Source organism: Urocampus carinirostris, chromosome 7, assembly GCF_059441175.1.
Source record: "Urocampus carinirostris isolate Australia breed hairy pipefish chromosome 7, RoL_Ucar_1.0, whole genome shotgun sequence".
Lineage (NCBI taxonomy): Eukaryota > Metazoa > Chordata > Actinopteri > Syngnathiformes > Syngnathidae > Urocampus > Urocampus carinirostris.
The window spans coordinates 40,275,452-40,296,290 of NC_142355.1; the positions used below are offsets into that span (position 1 = coordinate 40,275,452).

At 39.3% G+C, this 20,839-nt stretch overlaps 2 protein-coding genes across 3 annotated transcripts in view; one reads left to right on the plus strand and one right to left on the minus strand.

The window, feature by feature from the left end:
- Positions 1–20,839, plus strand: part of abtb3b (ankyrin repeat and BTB domain containing 3b) — a 174,339-nt gene that overhangs the window by 3,377 nt on the left and 150,123 nt on the right. The gene's annotated exons all lie outside the window — the stretch shown is intronic.
- Positions 3,049–20,839, minus strand: part of LOC148363322 (uncharacterized) — a 90,542-nt gene continuing 72,751 nt past the window's right edge. Inside the window, exons 2-3 of the mRNA XM_088340063.1 lie at positions 4,062–4,672; positions 3,049–3,861 (exon numbers count right to left, since the gene is read on the minus strand). Coding sequence (XP_088196189.1) covers positions 3,175–3,861; positions 4,062–4,672 — 1,298 coding nt within the window. The 3' untranslated portion in view covers positions 3,049–3,174. The remainder of the gene's footprint in view (positions 3,862–4,061; positions 4,673–20,839) is intronic.

The following is a 20,839-nucleotide window of genomic DNA, read 5'->3' on the forward strand; positions in this document are numbered from 1 at the left end:
TGATATATTTTGTCGCATAATATTAATATTTTTGGGGGCTTATTTAGTCGGTTGTAAGATACAGAACTGCACTTAATCACATTTTTTAGTGGAAGTACAATGTTGGCCACAAGATCCAATTGATATAATTGGAAATGATTTGAATGCAACACAAACTTTTTCTTCTTTTTTCCGTGTTTTTTTCCTACTTTTTTTTTTAATTCCTTTAAAAAAAATCTCATTGTGTTTATTTTTTCCGAGCTGTTACTTTTTTTCTTTTTGTTCTCTATTTATTTTTTTCTACATTTCTTTCTTTTCTTTTTTTCTCAGCTTTTCACTACTTTTTCATTTTGGTAATTTTTTCTTTTCTGTTCTATTCCCCATTCCTTTAAGTCATTTTGTGCATAATTTTCCATAATATTTGGTCATGTTGGGATTAAAGAAGCAAAAACAACCTGAGGAGCCGTTTAGGACCCGAAAGAGCCTGTTCCTTTTAGTGAGCCGAGCCGAAGAAGCCGGTTCTCGACAAACTCTACTAACTTTACTCAACTTCGTTCGACTTCAAAATACCGCATTTAGGACACAATGTCAGGGGAACCCGTGTATTTTTACCTTCATGCACTGTAACTTTGACTTAAGTCGCTTCTTAATTAGTCATTTTGAGCCCTGATTTTTGTGCGCCGGCTAGATTTTCTTGTGCGCTGAGAATCTGCGAGCAGTGCGCAATTGCGCACGCGCGCAGCTTAGAGGGAACACTGGTTGATACACAAAAAAAATACGGCGAGCACAGATAATGATATTTTAGGCAAAATAATTAATTCCCTGCCCTTTCGGAATTGCTTGATCAATTCTTGACTGATCTGTAACAATGTTCTTTACATTGTCTGTATGACTAAGACTCCTGAGTTAAGTGTATCTTTTAATGCTGCTTTAATCATCATCCAAGGTCATTGGCATCTCTCAACAAACTGTTTCTGGGAATGGGACACCGGCACATTATTCCACATATTGGTTCCTTCCAATATTCCCACATCTCATCCTTTAAGTGAATTGCCCACATTTTCCCACATCTCCTTTAAGTGAGTTGCCTACATTTATTTTAACAACATCGACAATAATATCTACAATTGTTTCTTTATATATAACTAGTTAATATAAGTCACATTTTCACAGGTCTTCTGATCATGCGCCCTGATGGAGTCACTGTAGGACTCTCTGGAATTATCCTGATGTGGGATCAGATTCTCCTAAGACTTCCTGAGGGCATCTTAATGTTGTAGGACCTTGATGTTTGGGCTGGGCCTGGGATGACCCCAGGTTGCTCTTTGTTCTTTACCTAGATTCTCTGTCATGTCATTTTGTTGAAACACGACGCTTGCTTCTCCTTCGTTTGCTGATCTTTCTCCCTAAAAGCTTGTGGGTCGGGCCATCCTTGTTCCAAGTTTCTTTGACTGACAAGCAGGGGTGTTTTGAGATTATGACTCATTAGGAGTTTTGCAAGAGAACCGCCTTGCGCCAAAGGTGTGGCCCTGTAGGCCACGAGGGCCTTGTGTGGATCTTCTCTCTTGCTCAGCGGAGATCTGAATGTTCCCAAAGCTCTTTTCATTAGGATAACGGGGACTAGTTTTATTTGTTTGAAGTCATACTCTTAGGCAAAGTTTGGAAACTCTAATGCAAAAAGTGAGGACCACCGTCTGCGACCAGGACCTCTGCAACTCTCTCAGTCAGACTATTAACAATCTGAGTAAGAGCCTGTCTATATTATTGTACGCCTGTATAAAATTTGAACATCGGCAATCTTGTCATATTGGTCAGAAGATTTCTTGTATGTAAACGTAGATGTTTGACAATCCATCCTTTTGTAGTTTCTGGGTTGGCCTTCTGCCTTCCCTTTTTGTTATGGTCCTTTAAAAGTAATTGCACGCAGACTTTACTGCAACACGTACCACGGTCTTTTGGTTTGATGGAAGCTGAAAAACTGCTGCTGTGGCTCTTTTTGCAACAGGTTTACATAATGAAAGAGCCTGGGGGACCTGTACGCTATCATCCATTATGCAGAGTAGTGTGGATGCAAACGCAATTTGGACTGAGCGAAGTAAACAGATCCAAAGCGTAAAACTTTCAGGAGCTGACTGTATTGATACATCTTTATGAATACCTGACAACATTTTTTGACAGCCTTAGTTGTTAAGCGTCTTTAAATGTGTTGTACCAGCTATATTTTGTTGAGAGGGTTTATTTCAGTACAGCCATGCAGGAGCTATGGAATTTGCTTTCCTTTGCATTTTTCTCACAATGTCGGCTGTTCTGACTTTAGCCTCCCAAAGGAATGCGCCCTTCAGTAAGACAGAGTGGCAGAATATGCTGCACCGTGTCAAAGCGTGTCATATATCCTGCATTTTTGGAGGGGAGAGATGGAGAAAAGGATAGAAGTATCTGTCGCCAGATTTTCTTTTTGCCTTACGTAATGCCATGCAAGCTCAAACCTTTTTTTTTAAGGCATCTCTCGATTGTCATTCTAATTTCAATTCCAAGGCCTATTTGACCCTCACAATGCTTACTAATCACTGCCAATGGATTGAAGCTGAATGCTAACTCTGCAGCTACTTTTCTGCTATTACCCTGACCAGGGGTCATCATTAATTGATTTTTGGAAAAAAAATTAATATTTAAGTGCGAAAAAATTAAAATTAATTTTTTTGCGGCAAGGCCAATTAATGGGTATTTATTGGATTTCTAGCCATTAATTGGTAATTTAATGGTATACTAGCCGTGTCAATATGGTCGAACAAACTGGTCCCTTTAATCTTTACTTTTAGTACAAAAAATATCTTCTGAGTTATTGGTGATCACATCAGCTACCGTCATGTTGGGGCTTGTTTTATAATTATAATTTGTCGATTCCTCCTAAGTTAATATGCGAATTCTCGAGGTTAGATGAACAGTGAATGATAGAACATTCACGCCAACATTCTCATGCGCAGTAAGACACCTTAGTAATAAGAGGTTTTGCTATTTATTACACATTCATTTATGAACAAAAATGTGTACAACATAGAAAAATCGGAGATAGTGAAAATGTTAGAGATTTTCATTAGATGAAACGATGTGGGAAACAAATTCGCTGTCCCAGAAGCGGTTGTTAGAAAACAAAAAAAGTTGGGCTTCTAGGCAATTTGTTGACAAGTTGTACCGTTAATCCGCATAGGCACGTCCGGCAGCACTGAAAAAGCGTTCTACTATGTTGGAAGTTGGCAGTATAAATGTTGTATCGATAAATTGATCAAAGGTGGGCAGCATCATGTTCAGGCGGCGCCGTTTTATCAAATTTTGGCCGAAGGCCATATCCGATGACTCATCTATTGGACTTTCATCGACCGGTGCAGTTTCGGTGACTTTGAGAGCCTCCACTGCTTGACGCTCTTTTGCCGTAAGTTGACCATGTTTTTGGTTTTGAATTTTCACAATAGCCCTCTCAAACATAGGCGCTTGAACGATTTCGGCGTCGGGGCTGAGGTGATGGGCCATGGCAGGATGGGACGACATTGCAACATCAAAGAGGTACCTCGCCTCTGCGACTGTCAGATCTTCTTGCTGCAAAGTAAGCGTCAAAGAATCCAACTTGGCCAAATCACCGTTGAGTTGAGTGAGTTTATGAACATCCGCTGCGTTGAGAAGTAAATCCATCACCCTTGGGTCGGTGGTGAAAACTTCTTTTGCAAGAATTTTCTGCAGCTCGAAGAACCTGCGCACCATCTTTGCCGTGCTTGACCACCGTGTCTCATTTCTCGTCAACGGTCGAAGGTCTGTGTACTCATCCAGTAGTGCACTAAGCGTGCTGTATCTCAGGCGAGCCATCAAGGAGTTCAACTTACAGAGTACCTTAAAAAAGTAAAACAGGAAATAAGAAATATGCTAAATTTGAGCAGCTTAAAATCGCCTTGCGTAAAATTCCTTTGATAGAAGGCGTGGCCGCGTGGGGTATGTGAAAAAAATATTGTGGAACCGCTGTGACAGAGTGCACTCTGTCTTCAATATAGATATTGTGAGATATAAGTAAGCAGCATAGAAAAGAAGTTCACCTTTTCGTAGGGCTTCAAGAGTTCTTTGACAGCGAGGTTGAAGCGATGGGAGGCGCAGCCGACCAGAGGAACATTGCACTGCTTTGCAATGGCTTTGTTCACCTTGCAGTTGTCGCCACAAAGCGCCACCACGTTGGCCATAGACTTGCCGTACCTGCTAAGGATGTCTTCGATGAACACCAGGTGGTTTTCAGCCGTCTGTGCCTTGGGATCCAAAAGTGTTGAGAAGCCGAGGAGAGCACTTTCCCGACCGCGTGGGCTTATATACGAGGCGAAAACGCCAACGTAATAATCGGAAGAACAAGTCCATCCGTCGAATACCACAGCGAATCGGGATGGCAGATCGAAGGCGATTTTCTGTCGCACACCCTGTGTCACCAAGGCCAAATACTTCTTTAAGGTGTTTGTGCAGATTGGCTCTGTATTGCTGATGTCCCTGATGGTAGGCCGATCAACAACATTGAAAGGCTCCAGGTCGATACAAACCAACCGTAGCCACTTGAAGATTCGTATTCCTTTTCGGCAAACGGTTGAAGGTGACGACAGGAAATTTTCTATCGATCCAGAATTGGATGACTCCTGCTTCTTTGCATCACTTTCTTTCTGCAGTGCTGACTTTTAATGTGGCTTTCCAAATTGCTCCAACCGGTGTTGCGCCGTTGGATGCGCTCGGCGCCACATGAGCAGCGCCATTTGCCGTTGACGACATCAATCTGTGTGAAGTACTCTCTAACCATTTTTTCCTTCGGTCCCATAACCGTGCGAAGATTACAATTAATACAGCGTAATAGTAGTGGTGTACAACATGTGCGTATGTGCATCCACGACGTACGTGCTTGAGGCAAAACGTGAGCTAATCAACAAGCCCGATTTTGTCCCGACCAATAAAAAGCTGCTTTGCAACCACACTATGTACGTACAGCTACCGTGTTTCCCCGAATATAAGGCCGGCCTTACTTCAAAGTCATCGTCAAAAATTGAGGTTTTGAAATAAAAATATGTGCAAAAGTAATAAATTTTCGCTAAAAATTTCTTAGAAAAGCATTGCCTTGTTAAATAACGTTGATATCTACGGTTTTCATAGGTAATATGAGCCTCTTATTTGCAGGAAGGTTGAATTTCATTTCTCATAAAAAGCTGGGCCTTATAATGGGGGAAACACGGTAGCTTACGCGTATGCATGCACTGTCCCGATTGTGCGTGTATGTGCCCTTGACCGCATACGAAATGCTCGCGCGGCGAGAAAATGTGCACGTTTGTTGACGCAATCGACTAACAAAAAACCCGAATATTTTCGCAATTAATGGGTCGCAAACTCGCAATAATTGCTAATTATTTAAATTTTGCAATAAATGGATTTATGAATTTAAGCAACCATTCCATTAATTTTTCGCAATTAATGGCATTAATTTTTCACCAATCATTTATTGCTGACCCCTGACCCTGACCATTACCTTCCAGACATATGATGTCACATGCTCCACTTCTTAAAATGCCAGTTTGTTGTATTGTTCTGACTCTTTCAAGGGAATGAAATATTTGTAAAGACTATTGTGAGACTCAACGTACAACTTTATCAACGGTAATGTGTTATTTGTTTATTTCATGCTTATCACATTGTGCACTCAAGTCCATTTGGCAGAAAGCAAACTTCTAGCTGCATAGGAGGTGGCGCAATATGTAATGGACAGTGTATCAATATGCATGGAGTTATGAGGAAGAATGATGGAACACTGCTACACTGTGTGGTTTTCCAAATAGTCAAGTCAAGTCAAATTTATTCATATAGCCCTTAATCACAAAAATGTCTCAAAGGACTGCACAGGATTACATTGACACAATTACCTGATCTTAAACCAACATGCGGGGAAGGAATAACTCAAAACCTCAGCGTGAGGAAAAAGAGAAACCTTGAGAAGGGACCTCACAAGTGGTATCCCCCTTTCAGGATGACCAGGGTGAATTACATTTATCATTGCTATAGTGATTTGTTGTGATGATGTATCATAAAATGACAGTGAACTTCCATGATGTGAAAAAAGCTTCAAAGTGTTTGAATGTTGAAAATTATAACATCAGCTGTATTTTGCTATGCAAAATGAAACTCCAATCACTATGTGTGGCTCATTCAAGTTGTGCAGTGTAAATATCTTTTTACAGTAGATTACTTATTTACTGCACAACCTTTAAGTAATTGATTTGTTAGAAATGAAGGGATTTTCACATTTTAATTCCTTTTGGCTTAAAAAAAAGGCAAATTCTCATTTTTTAGGGTAGCACAGAATGAAAGTTTTGTCCCTAGACCAAAATAAAAAATGAGACACTTAAAAAAAAAGACAAAAGTGTAAAAAAAAAAAAAAAAAAAAAAAAAAAAAAAAAAAAAAAAATTCTTTTGCACTTACTTGCTAAAAAAGGCACAATACAAGATACTAAAAAACTGACTGGGATATAACTAGTTGCTAATTTTACATCCATCCATTATCTGCACCGCTTATCCTCAGTAGGGTCGCGGGCGTGCTGAAGCCTATCCCGGCTATCTTTGGGCAGTGGGTTGGTGACACCCTAAACTGGTTGCCAGGCAGTTGCAGGGCACACAGAGACAGACAACTCAAATGTTCATTCACACTTAGGGACAATTTGGACCAGCCAATTAACCTGACATGCATGTTTTTGGAATGTGGGAGGAGACCGCAGTGCTGGGAGGAAACACACAAATTTTATTCAATTCTCATAGTACAAAAAAGTAATTTACATGATTTAAAAATGTCTTTTTGACACCGGAAGTAAGTTAATTGTACTTAAAGGGACATTGTGTAAAAAAACCTCAAGCATACTGATGTGAACTCTGTGTAAAAATACATAAATTATCATCATTTTTTATAAAATGATATAAATATTCTTTCTGGTTAATTTAACAGAAAAAAACAGTTCTGGAGTTCAGTGCATACCTATTTTCATAGTCTGAATAAGTCACTGATTGTTTTTCTTTGTTTGCCCTTAGGCACCTCTGCAATGATTCATTATTTTTTAAACCTGAACATTGTCGCATAATCTGTAACCACAGCAACATCGTATCACCATGAAATAGTCCAACATACCAAGCCAAGTTCTTATTTGCAATTTGATTCAAGTTAAATGAAATGAATTATCGAAAAGAGACATGCAAAATACCCCAAATTTTGGTCAAATTTTGGTCCGGAAGGACTCAGGCCTCATCTTTGTTTGTAATTACAGTTGTGCTTGAAAGTTAACCTATACAGTGCCTTGCCAACATATAGACCCCCCAAGAACCTTTCGACGTAATGCCATATTTCCGGTCTTAAGCTTATAGATAAAAAACAAAAAATATTTTCCAAAAATCAAAATGATTTGAGACACAAGAGTGTAAAGAAACAAAAATGTTTAGACATTTGACATTGTGTGAACAAATAAAAAATTCAAAAGTCTGCAATGCAAAAATATTCGCCCTAATCAAACGTTTACTTTATTCCGATTTCGAAATCTTCGTTCAGTTCGGAGATTTCGGAATTTCGGTTCGTTAGGCAATTTGCATACTCGCCAGCCAATCAGAAGCCTGCATCGAATAACTTCGTGCTTCCGGTCTTTCCCGAGCCTTATAAGGTCGTGCATTTGCATATAATTTTTCAAAGTAGGTGCACAGAGAACACAAGACAAATGGATAAGTGGTTAGGAATCAAGCTAAAACCTCAGCCCCAGAAGAAATATTCAAAAGAAGCTAACAAAATTGATGGCGCTACAAAACGTAAAAGTACATTAAAAGCATCGTGGAAAGAGGAGTTCACGTGGCTTGTAGCAGACGACGCAACGCAAACATTGCATGAATGAAGATGAGTAAATACAGGTACATACAGAAGGAAAACAGCGATGTCATATCCATGCAATTAATGTTATAAGTAGATTTATAATTTATAATTTTAGAGTGTTGTTCTGTTATACATTCAAGTCAAGTTACATTTATTTGTATAGCCCTAATTACAAAAATGTCTCAGGACTACACAGGATTGCAATTACACCATCGCCTGATCTAACCAACATGCAGGCAGTGACTTTCAACCAGTGTGCGGGGCACAGCAGTCTGCCGTGAGACCTGGTCTAGTGTGCCACAGTTAAATGCCCAATCTTATCTTTGCACACAAAAAAGCATGATATTTCAATATTTTTGCTTTCCTACAGTGATCAGTAACTGTAGAATTCCATATCAGTATGTGGCAGCAGACTACATCTTATTTTTCTTTTATATAAAAGTTATCTGCTCATGAGGTGGTACTGTAAATCCAAACACACATTTTGTTGGATGAAACTGGTTAAGATCTGCTGTAAAATACAGTTACAGCGCACTAAAAACATTTTATGGTTCCACTGGCAGATCAATTTTGCCCAGTTTAAGCATTTTTCTCAGAATACAGGTAAGAAAAATATAGTGAAATTGCAAATTACAGCTAAAATATTAACCTAAATATATAAACTTTACTATCTAAGTCCTAAGCCACCATGACTTCATACTTTGCAACAATGTTTTTTTGCGATTAGTCGTCTTACTGTGTTTCAAGTTGTGAAAAATGGGGCAGGCAAATTTACGGCTGGGCAGAAAACTTTTCAGAGTTGTCTGCCCTGGTGTCTGGTAACTTTTTGTCATAAGTTTCAGACACTGCTTTGTCCAACCTTTTTTGCTGTGATCACAGCCACAAGTCTATTTGGCTATATCTCTATGAGTTTTGCACATCTTGAAACCTAAAGAAATATTTGCCCATTCTTCCCTACAAAGCAGCTGAAGTTCCTGTAGGTTTGATTGTAATTATGAATGTTTGTGCTTAGATTTTTCTGATCTTTCCACAAATGCTCTAAATGATTGAGGTCTAGACTTTGGCTTGGGCTTTCTAATACCTTTATGTTGTTGGTTTTAAACCATTCCATTTTACATCTCGCATTATGTTTAGAGTTGTTGTCCTGTTAGAAGGTGAGCCTGCGCCCTATGCTGCAAATAAGCAATATTCAGTTGTGCAGTTTTACTTTCAGTTAATAAATGTTACTGTCATGATTGCCGAAGTGAAGACACCTATGGCAATCGTTTGGCGCACTGGAGCGCGCTCTCTGATTGGCTGACTTCTTAAGCGGTCAGCGTCCAGACCAGGACGTCAGAGCGTACTTCTGTGTTCCTGTGTGTTTCTCCAGATTACCAAGTACCAAAGATTCCTGCCTTTAGTTCCGACCTGTTTCTGCCCTGCTTTACGATCTACTCTCCTGCCCTGGCCATCGACCTGCCCGCTAAGACGTATGGATTCTGCCCACCTGTCACGGAACTGCCGTTCAGTCCAACGCTGCTAGCGACCAACAACCATCGGCTTCCAAAGCCAGCTCTTTCAGCTCAATCCAATAAAGATTCCTTTAAAACGAACTCAATTGAATCCGAGATTCCATTCTGGGTCGTGACAGTTACACTTAAATAAATCGATACAGTGTTTTGGCTTTTATGGGTATTCCTTTCTTCTCACCCTACAAGTCAGCTCATAAATTCCCTTGTGCCTGGCGTAGGAGAAATCCTCAGTCCTGCAGGACACCAAGCCAACCTTTTCATGGTGATAAACCCTCGTAGGGATCGTGATCGTAAAATGAAAACATGCTCCATGCTCTCAGTCGGTAGTTCTAGAATTGATTTACCTGAAGGTAGTTAAGTGGTCAATTTCATATCAATGGGAAGAACTTCCTGCAACTGAAATGTAATGTCACTTTTACTCGACACCTATATGGGGAGAGATGTGTGTCAAGGTTATTTACACATGAATTGTGCAGATCCACAAATGGTCTGCATTTGCATTTATATAGCGCTTTTCAAGTCAATGAAGACCTCCCAAAGCACTTTACAATGTGCTTCACACTTACCCATTCACACACACACTCACACACCAATAGCGGCCATGCAGCCATGCAAGGCGCCGACTTGCTTATTGGGGGCATTAGGGATTCAGTGGCTTGCCCAAGGACACTTCGACATATAACACGGAAGAGCCGGGAACCAAACCTGCGATCTTTTGATCCCAAGACGAGCACTCTACCTCCTGAGCTAATGCCTCCAAATATACATGTGATTTTCTCAAGATGTAAAAATCTTGAAAAATCTATGTCTTGATAAATTAAAAATCGCCTATGTCAATTGCAGATATATTTGCAAAATGTATGATTCACACTGGAATTCTTCTTTCAGTAGTTTGGTTTGGTTATCCCTTAACCACTAAGGCTGTAGGGGCACCATTTCCTGTGGTGTGTCTTGGGCAAGTACAGCCTGATGGGACCCGTTCCTCTCCAGGCAAACAAATGTTTCCGGTGGTCTTGAACCAGGGACCTTTCGCGTGTCCAGTGACAGTGCTAACCACAGCACTTTGGAAAAAGATAAAGTTACAAAACTGGCTTTGAAAGTCTTTAAACAATGAATTTGAATTTGGCCATGAAAAAGTGTACAAACCCTGTTTATACTTATCAACTTGTAACCATGTCGTAAAAATTTTAAAATGTTATTGAACTTATTAGATCCTTGTGTCTTTATCCTGGGATGGACTAGTCTTGACTCTTGGCCTAGCGGTAGGGGTAGTGAGAGTTTTTTTTAGTGCAAGACGATGTCATAGTAGTATGTCCTATTTAAAATGCTGGCTGCAAACCTGTATGAAAGGTCCAATGGATGATTTTGGATTGTGATTGGCCAACGTGACGACAAACCACAGCTTTGTGAATATTTAGTTAATTTTATCAATCTTACCCGGAGGAATGTTTTTCCTTATATGCAAGAGAGTAAATCACTGTATTCAAAGCGCAAAAATGTTCATGACGGTGCAGATTTGCAAATAAATGACATAATTTAATGGGAAATTTCTGAGATGTAAGCCAGTCAGTGCAACGATTTCCACAGCGTAAAAGCGAAGAGCCACATAATACCCATTACTAGCTTTGCTTCTATAGTTGTAATTACGTGTTTTATGCTGCTTTTTAATCCATGCATGCACGTTGAAAAGACGTATCTTTCAAAGTGACTGACTTGAGTTTACAAAGTTGGAAATGATGCACAGAGGATTTCAAGCCTTGAAATGTGCTAATTACACCTGGCAATTAAAGGGACAGTGTGTATTATTTGTTCACCAGGCATCGCTGAATGATGTAGTGCAGGGGTGTCAAACTCATTTTGACTCAGGGGCCACACGATAGAACAAACATTCTGTCGGGGGCCGGACTAGTAGATTAAAGAGAAAGAAAAAGAGAGAGAGGGTGAGAAACAAAAGATAAAAAGTCGTGAGAGAGGGGGAAAAGAAAGGGAGAGGAAGAAAGAAATCCAAAGAGAAATAGAAAGACAGAAGGAGAGAAAATAGGAAAGAAAGTGTGAAGGGTAGGAAGAGAGAAAGAGAAAAGAGAGAAAAGAAAAAAGGAAGTTAGAGCAAATGAAGTTAAAAAGACACAGAGAAAGAAAGAGACAAAGAGGAACAAAGAAAGAGAAAAAGAGACATAGAGAGTGAAAGAGACAGAGAGTGGGAGAGAAAGGGTGGAAAAGAGAGAGAGAGAGAGAGAGAGAGAGAGAGAGAGAGAGAGAGAGAAAGAGAGAGAGAGAAATACAAGTACAGTGTCTTTGTGAGAGGCACCTGGCTTTGGCAACATCAAGTTGACATATTTCAACCTGCAGCTTGTTTTTCTCTTGCGCTTCTCTGAGTGTTGTCTCGCGGGCCGGATACAATCCCCTAGCGGGCCTGATCTGGCCCGCGGGCCGCCGGTTTGACACCTGTGATGTAGTGTAACTGAAAACAAGTGCTAAAAGAAGAATACTGTATGAACTACGGAGACTCAACGTGACCATTTTACTGAGGTTTTGGGATACCCATAGCAGCAAGATGAGAGACAATTATGTTAACATCATTTAGTTGATGTTCTTCAAAATGATAATAATAATTTGCGTAATTTCAAAAACATTGGTTTACTTTTTTAAAGAATTATGTATTTTATTTTAACCACCGGGACATACTAAATTAAGACACACTATCTTTTTAAGGTAGAACGGGTTTAAAACAATGCCTACTTACTCAACAATTAAAATAAAAAATACAGACAATTCAAACACAATAGTACCTCAGGTAACAATGGAAATATTAACAATTGAAAAAAACAAGAGTTTTGACAGTTTTGAAAGACATAGACAACCTGACGTGCTCTGGAAGCCGTCAATCGTAAATTCTATTATTTCCTCAATTTCATGTCAATGATGTCTGTGTATTGTCGGTTGATACCCTTGCAACATCTATTGCAGATTGGTCATCCTGGTCATGTGCGGCCCCTTCTCAAGGTTTTTTCATTTTCCACATGCTAAGATTTTTGGGTTTTTCTTGCCCTCATGTAGGTTTCAAAACAGGGGATGGTCTTATGGTAGTCCTCAGTCTGTACAGCCCTTTGAGACTTTTTGTTATTAAGGGCTAAACAAACAAGACTTGATGACAAACCAGGGCTAAACAAAATCTGTGTATTGTAAAAAGCAGAAACCTGTTTGGTTCTGGTGAGATCGAAAAGGTGTGGATCCCATAAAGGTAGTCCCAAAAATAAGCTTTTAGGAAACGACTTATTTACAGAAGGGTACGTAGGAAAAAGAACACCATAGTTCCTGAATCCAATCATCGACGTAGTCAACATTTCATGAAAGCAGGCTCTGCAACTCATGCCTGCTACAAAGTTTAAGGAATACTCACACAAACCGACCAAATACAACGATATGAATTGACGCAGAATGAATACTCACAAGTAGATTGAACTATGACAAAACGCCTTGGCGACAAGACCATGAAATATAGGAGTTAACAAAGCTTGGCATGTTGCCAGTGAACAAGAGCGAATGATAAAAATTCCACGAAGCACTGAACCGTTGCGAGTACTCTAAGATACTCACTAGACCTCCTTGAACTCTTTGAAGTCTTAGTCACATCACCTCAACTACAGACCTGACAGTTAACTCTTTCTTGTTTACAATTATTATACAATTATGTATACTTATGAACATTCAATCAATGATCAAATTCTTTTTTGAGTCCCATGCCTTAACTTTGTTACTCCCTGCCGCAATCTCCTGGCTGAAAGTTATGATGGCAACTCATTCATCAACTATGTGCATTTCTTAGGTTTGCTCGAATAACTTTTTTTTTCATCTTTTGTGGGGCTTGTGTTGTGTTTTTTTTTAACAGTCCTTTTTTTACTTTTGCAATTTTCATGCTACACTAACAAAAACAGTTACGCATGCAGAAGATCCTGCATTAATTAGTATAGGGAAATACATATATTTATTATAACAGTTAATTAGACATATTCAAAGGAGATAACATCTTTTCCAAACATCCTGTATAGTATTCGTTCACACGAACACCAAACTCGTGTTTTTCGATTACTTCTTGTTATGTTTAATTGTTATTTCCTTTTTTCTCAGGACCTTAATGTTTACCTTTTGGAACTCATGGCTAAGGTCACAAAACAGGACATGCTATGGAATGTGATTAAAAAGATGCAACACAACAAACTTGCTGCGGAAGCCAGCTGTACTACTCTAGAGAAGAAACAAATTGGCGTAAACAGGTGCTCTCGAGTGGTCTCTAGTGGTAACCTTAGGGACTACTATTCAGGAACTGGAGTTTGATTCATAAAGTGAGTCAAGTCAAGTCATGTCTATTTGTATAGCCCTTAAACATAAGGAGTCTCAAAGGGCTGCACAAACTACAGATTTTTGCCAACTACAGACTATTATTACACCATCCCCTGATCTAAAAGCTACATGAGGGCAAGGAAAAACTCCCAAAACGTACGTAAACACCTAAAACGAGCATAAACATGTGAAACGTACGTAAATACACACAAAAACTGTGAAGTAGATTCCAAATCAGTCGTCAAAGATATATTGTTATTGCTGCAACTTTACTTGATCAAGTAGAGAATGATGCACCACATGACTAGTCTGTTGTCGGATACAACCTCAAGTTTAACTTCCTTACAATATCAATGAATTATGATGGGGCCCATCCCTCTCCAGGCCTTCAAATGTTTCCACCCGATCTCGAACCGGAGACCTCTCATGAAAGTACTAATATGTACTGACAAATATCAAAAAACACTTAATAAACAGTTATTTTGCTATGTCAGGATTGCATTCCTTCACAATGAATGTGACTTCTCTGGTGAAATTGGCTCTGTAGTGAGAGGTTGAGTCATGCAAGAGGTATTGATGCTGCCCCTTTAAAAGGGGCAGAGCTTGCGTTATCTTCGGCTCCAATACAGGCCATACGTGAGAGAGGAAAAAAAGTACAGAATAAATGCAGATAAGTAGTTCAAATGTAATAGTTATTGCACACATTTTACATAATCAAAAAAACGTTAAGAGTTTCGAGTCATGTTTGTCCTCTTACAGAAACCATGTTAAAAGAAAAATATATTTCCTTGCCCCATCTTTTCCAATTTGTAAATATTATTGGAAAAGCGCCAGGGAGCCACTTGGCATTGCTGAAAAGCCGCATGCGGCTCCTGAGCCGCGGGTTGCCGATGCTGGATCTAAGTTATTTTAGTTTATATGTAACACGTGTCATTCGTTAGTATGTCTTGAACAAGCCTCAACAAAGCTGTCATGCATCCATCGCTGTCATATCTATCCTCACCTGCTGCATTATTTTTGAAACGGCCCATCTAGCATATGGTAGGCCTCCTACACAATTTTTCTTTCTCTCTCTCTCAAACATGAATGCACAGACACACACAAGCACAATACACACATCAAGATGCTAGTTGCTCATCTCAATGACTCAGTTGCACGTGGGAGTCGGGTTTTCCATCTATTGTAGTGCTATTCTGTCATAAGAGAAACTGATAATGTTGTGCCACAAGATGAATCCTCCCAGAACTTGTACGTTTACCGTATTTTCTGGACTATTAGATGCACATAAAAACCCCAAATTGGCCAGAAATTTGAAACTGCGCTTTATGACTCGGTGTGCCATATTGACTGCAAAATACGGTCAGGGTTCGTATGGGTGCTTAAAATCCTTGAAAATGCTTGAAGTATAATGTTGTGTTTTCAAGGATTATAAAGTGCTAGGATTTCTTGTGAAGTGCTGGTTAAGGCTTGGAATTGTTGCCATGTTTGACAACAAGTTTGCTTGGAATAGAATAGAATAGAATAGAATAGAATAGTGAACAAACACCCATGTCCCTAGCAGCTCCGTGGTAAGGAATTGATGCTGTTACCTTTGCCCATTTACCCATTTTGATCCCTGTTGCCACCATTGCTATGCAATGATGGTCAACAATAACATTTATCAACTGATTAATAATTTCACAAGGAATTTCCAATTTTGTCCATGCATGAAGCGCACTGGTTTATCAGGGGCACCTTTATATTTCTGGGCAATTTGGAGTTTTCTGGTGTGCTTTATTGCCGATAAAATACATTAAATAGGTCTTGGGCCAAATTCAGACTGTGAGCCCAGATCATATTGTAACCCATCAAGATTGGAGGAAGAGTATGATTTAGGCCATATTACTGATGCAGTTTTGCATCCGATTTGGCTATCTGCTTCTCTAGTCTGAACGGCTCTAAACACACAACTCAAATGTCAATATGTGCCAGCGCTGTCAGTGTCCTGTCAGCTCACTGGCTGAATGCTTCCTGCTTGCATGTTACAGATGTCAAAAGCCTTTGGCTGTTGGGACACAAACCCGGAAACAGAACGGCTCCGCTGGCATTGGCTCCTTCTGCGCCAACTGAAAGAAAAGTCTATGAACATTTAGTTTTTTGTAAAATAAAGCTATTTCATAATGTTGGCGTAGACATTCAATGTCTCGCTGCATGTTTAACTCCCGGGACCAGACCTACTATTTGTCAAAGAAAAAATAAGCTGAAGAGAGCAGTCACTCTGGGCCGGTTGATCAGGAGAATACTCTCACCAAAGAGCATTGAAGAATATCTCCCCCCCTGTATTATAGGAAAAAGGCATTGAAGAATGTCTCCCCCTCTGTATTATAGGATTTGACAAAAAAGAAAATGAAACTTACATTGGCTGTAAATTTCAAGGAGAGATACCTTCACAATCAACCTTTGTTCAGACTGGATCTAACTGGATTTTGTAGGGGTTCTGATGAATTATGATACAACTAAAGGGCACTTGGAGACTACTGGGAAAATATCAATCGAATGTACGCTCTGAAACATCACATTAATCCAGAAAGTTAATACTTAATTTAAATATGTGGATACAAATAAGGTGCATTTATATGAAAACGAAATAAATAATGTGATTATCAAATTAATAAGGCGATGATTGAAGAATAAAAGTAATTTAGCTGGAAAACCCATGAGATAGTGACAACATATTCAGTGACATATTTTAATAATCGAACAATGACTACAGTGGCCCCTCTTCAACTCCAAATACGAGAATTTTCGAGAAACAATATGTATCTTATCCTAATACTGTGTTAGTATGTTCAGTTACTTATAAAATGTGTTTTTGAGAGGCCAGAAGTAGATCAATTGTTTTTAAGTTACTTTGTATCATGTTTTACAAGGTTGAGGTCTTGGCCATTCTAAAACCTTTATATTGTTACAGGGTTTGTACGGGTGCTTAACATTCTTGAAAATGCTTGAATTTTAATGTTATGTTTTCAAGGTCAGGAAATGCATTACATTAATGCTTTTAAATGAAGAAAAAGAAAAAAGTGCATAAAAATGACAGCAATTGTGGCTCGAGTCCTCAATATCGAGTTGTCATGTAAAGCGTTACTGCCCCCTACTGTCACATCTAAGAGGACATGTTTATCAGACTAGTCATGGGAATTTTTGTAAGGCTGGTCTTTTGGCTGGCTCACTTTCGGCTCGCAAACGACTTCTAAGATTGAAAGATTGAGTGCACTCTGCTTAGGAGCAATCAATATCCTTAAAACAAGTCAAAATTTGGCTAATTTTTATGCTTTTTATATATTCTTTTTTTGGTCTTCCGTATTAAACTTCATTATTAGCTAACAACTATAAGAACCTTTTACGTGTTTGTTAACAAGTGTGACGTATTAAAGCTGCGTGTGAATTGTTGAAGCAGAATGGCATAAGTAACATCAGTTTATAGCAGTGCATTGGCACAAAAAGATTGTAGATCATAGATAGGAACTGCGCAAAATGGAACAAAGTATGTGCTAGTAGTCAGACAGCACCTTTATTTTAGTCCAAGGCAACAACAAAAAAATTATCGGCGCTATTGTTCTCCCTTTGAAGGTACTGGAAAAATTGCCCTTCAAAGTGCATGAAAAGTGCTTGAATTTGGCCATGAAAAGGTTGTACGAATCCTGTTGTTAGTTTTAAACCATGCCATTTTAGATTTTGCTTTATGTTTAGGGTTGTTGTCCTGTTGGGAGGTGAACCTGTGCCCCATTTTCATGTATTGCCGACTCTTACAGATAGCTGCTCGTGTTTGTAATCGTTATTCACTTAGTTCAACATCGGATCATTCAAAAGACATCACAAAACTTTTCGTGTTATGTAATTGAGCTGAGAGAATAGGGGGCAATATTTTTGCAAGCATTTCTTTTATTTTTTCGCTATAAATATAATATAAAATGTTGAAATAATTTTTAGCACTTCATGATTGTGTCTCATGGGTTGTTGATCTGTGAATTTTTATTTTTCAATTTTTTAGATTTTGGATTAGATTAGTTTAGAATTTTGTAGATTTTTTTAAATTTCAAACCTGAAATATGGCAATATGACAAAAAGTACTCAGTGGCCCAATACTTTCGCCTGGCATTCCTGGAATAAACATTCTGGGATGGCAGAGCGGGACGTGAAGAGCAGACAATATTGATATCAACATTGTGACAAAGGTCCATGACCTGAAGATGCGATATTGTGTAATGCAACCAAAAATGAGAGCTACAAAGCACAATGAAGAGTACAAACTACAGTGACTCAAAGTGACCAAACCACAACTTTTTTCTCTTATTCTTTGCAAAGGCTTTTTGTTTGTTTCTGTTACCCGTAGCAGCAAGATGGCCGACAGTTATACGGAGGCTCATGTTATGTCAAATAAATGCAAATTTATCAAGTATTTAAAAAAAAAAATCACACATTTAAATTTCTGACTTGTATTTTTACTTATTATTCAAAACAGTATTTACTAGGCACGGAATACCCTGAACTGTTTGCTAGCCAGTCACAAGACACATAGAGACAGACAACTCATTTGCTCCTTCACACCTAGGTACAATTTGGACCCGCCAATTAACCTGACATGCATGTTTTTGGAATGTGGGAGGAAACCCATGCAAGCAAGGGGAGAACACACAAACTCTGCAAGGGAATCCTGGTAGCTGTATTTGATCCCATAACCTCAGAACTGTACTGAAAATGCTCTAACCGCCGCACTGCAATCAAAACTCAACGAACAATAAAATGACATGAAAATAAACAGTTTCCTGAAAATGTTTTCTAGCAGACTGAATTTCGCCTTTCGCAGATAGCTAACTTTTTTGAATGATTTTTATCTTGTTTCTCTTGTATTGCATAATATTTTCCCCAAATTCATAAACATTGAAATACAACAAACAATAAAATAACAAAACTAAATGGTTTCCTGAAAATTTGGATTTTGTTCCCTCAGATAGCAAAATTTCAACTTTGTGATTGTTCCCTACTGCAAGGAAAACGCCAATTAATAGAATTGAGAAGTGGATCTTTTTTTTCTTGATTTGGGCCGCGGTTTCTAATTAGAATGATAGGGTAGTCAGACAAGTTGAAAGCCACTGTTCTAGACCAATGATCCTCAACTTTTCTGACTTACTGACCCATCATCCCCCTCTAATTACAACCCGCGACCCAAATCAAGAAAAAAAAATCCACCTCTCAATTATTTTGAATGAAAGAATGCTGCAGTTTAAACCAGAGATAGAACATATCAACATTAAAACCAAAGCAGCAAAGCCAAAAAGACTTAAATCAATAATATTCATTTTAATGCTCAATGAAATCCAAAATGCTTCACATCTGCTGCTTTGTCTTCAAGAGAACTTATATACTTAACTTATATATTCTCCATTTTATCCATTTTTGGCCATGATCAACATGAGTAAACAAACTTTTGCAGTCTTTTTCTGAGGTGTGAACTGGCAGGTGACAACTCACAATTTCAGAGAATTATCGCCATTAATTGTTCGGGAGTTTAAATGGCGCTGAGGTATTTCTTTTTTTCTTTTCTCAGCAATTCTTTGCCACTGTAAACGGGTCTGCGATCCAATTTTTGGGCCCAACCCACCACATAAGAATGTCAAGAACCGACTCAGGGTGGTGCGGAAGCAAAGTGCAGAATCATCGGTTAGTACAGCGAACAGAGGTTGTTTATTCGGGTGCCGTACGGTACACAGGAAATCAAGTAGCTAGGTGTTAATTGTGGTCAAGGATGTAGGTGAGGGATCGGTATTCCAGTGGGTCTAAATCAGACATGTCCAAAGTCCGGCCCGGGGGCCAAATGCGGCCCGTGGTCAATTTTCATCCGGCCTGCAGCCTCCGTCATAAAATCAATAACGCCTGGCCCACGTGTAGAATTATGTACCGGTAATACATTGAGCAGCAGCGCTGTTACCTGCGTGTTCTAAGTGCTGCCATCTAGAGGCTCAAATAGGAACAGCAAATTACTATGTGAGGCCCCCCAATTTTCTAAAATGGCGGCAATTAACAAAAGGAGGAAAGTTGACTGCGAGGGCCGACGGTTGAAGGATGGGTGCAAATTGGACTATTTCTTTGCTGAAATACGTAACAACTGTGTCTGCCTCATTTGTAAAGAAACAGTGGCTGTTTTTAAAGAGTTCAATGTGAAGCGACATTACCAAACAAAACATGCTCACACATATGACAAGATCACAGGTAATGAACGCAGTGAGAAACTGAAACATCTTGAAGCTAGCTTAATCTCACAGCAGCAATATTTTACAAAAGCTCGAGAGTCAAACGAGAATGCCACAAAGGCTAGTTACAAGGTAGCAGCGCTAATCGCAAAGCATTGCAAACCTTTCAACAAGGGTGAATTTATCAAAGACCGTGTGATGACAATGGTAAAAAATATCTGTCCTGAGAAGCAGCAAGTGTTTGCCAAAGTCTGCCTGGCACATAACACTGTGGCGCGCAGGATTGAGGAGGGGTCTCCGGACATCAAAAGACAATTGGGAGTCAGAGAAAAGGAGTTTGACTTTTTTTCACTAGCTTGTGACAAAAGCACAGACGCCTCTGACACTGCTCAGTTACTTATTTTTTTGAGAGGAGTGGACAACGAAATGAATTTTACTGAAGAACTACTTGACCTTCAGAGCCTGAAAAACCAAACAAGATGAACAGATTTATTCTCTTCTGTTTGCGCTGCCGTGGATAACATGAAACTCCCGTGGAATAAAATTTCTGGGATAATTACGGATGGCGCGCCATCGATGACTGGCAAACAAAGCGGATTAGCAACACTAATAAGTAACAAAGTAAGTGAAGAAGGAGGGAAAGCTGTAAAACTCCACTGCATCATTCATCAGCAAGTTCTGTGTGCTAAACATCTCCGATACGAACATGTTATGGGACCGGTGATAAAATCAATTAACTATATCCGCTCCAGAGCGCCATGCCACCGTCAGTTCCAACAGTTTCTCAGCGAGATTCATGCGGAATATGGAGATGTTGTCCATCACAATGTCGTGAGATGGCTCAGTCGGGGTTCTGCACTGTCACACTTCTA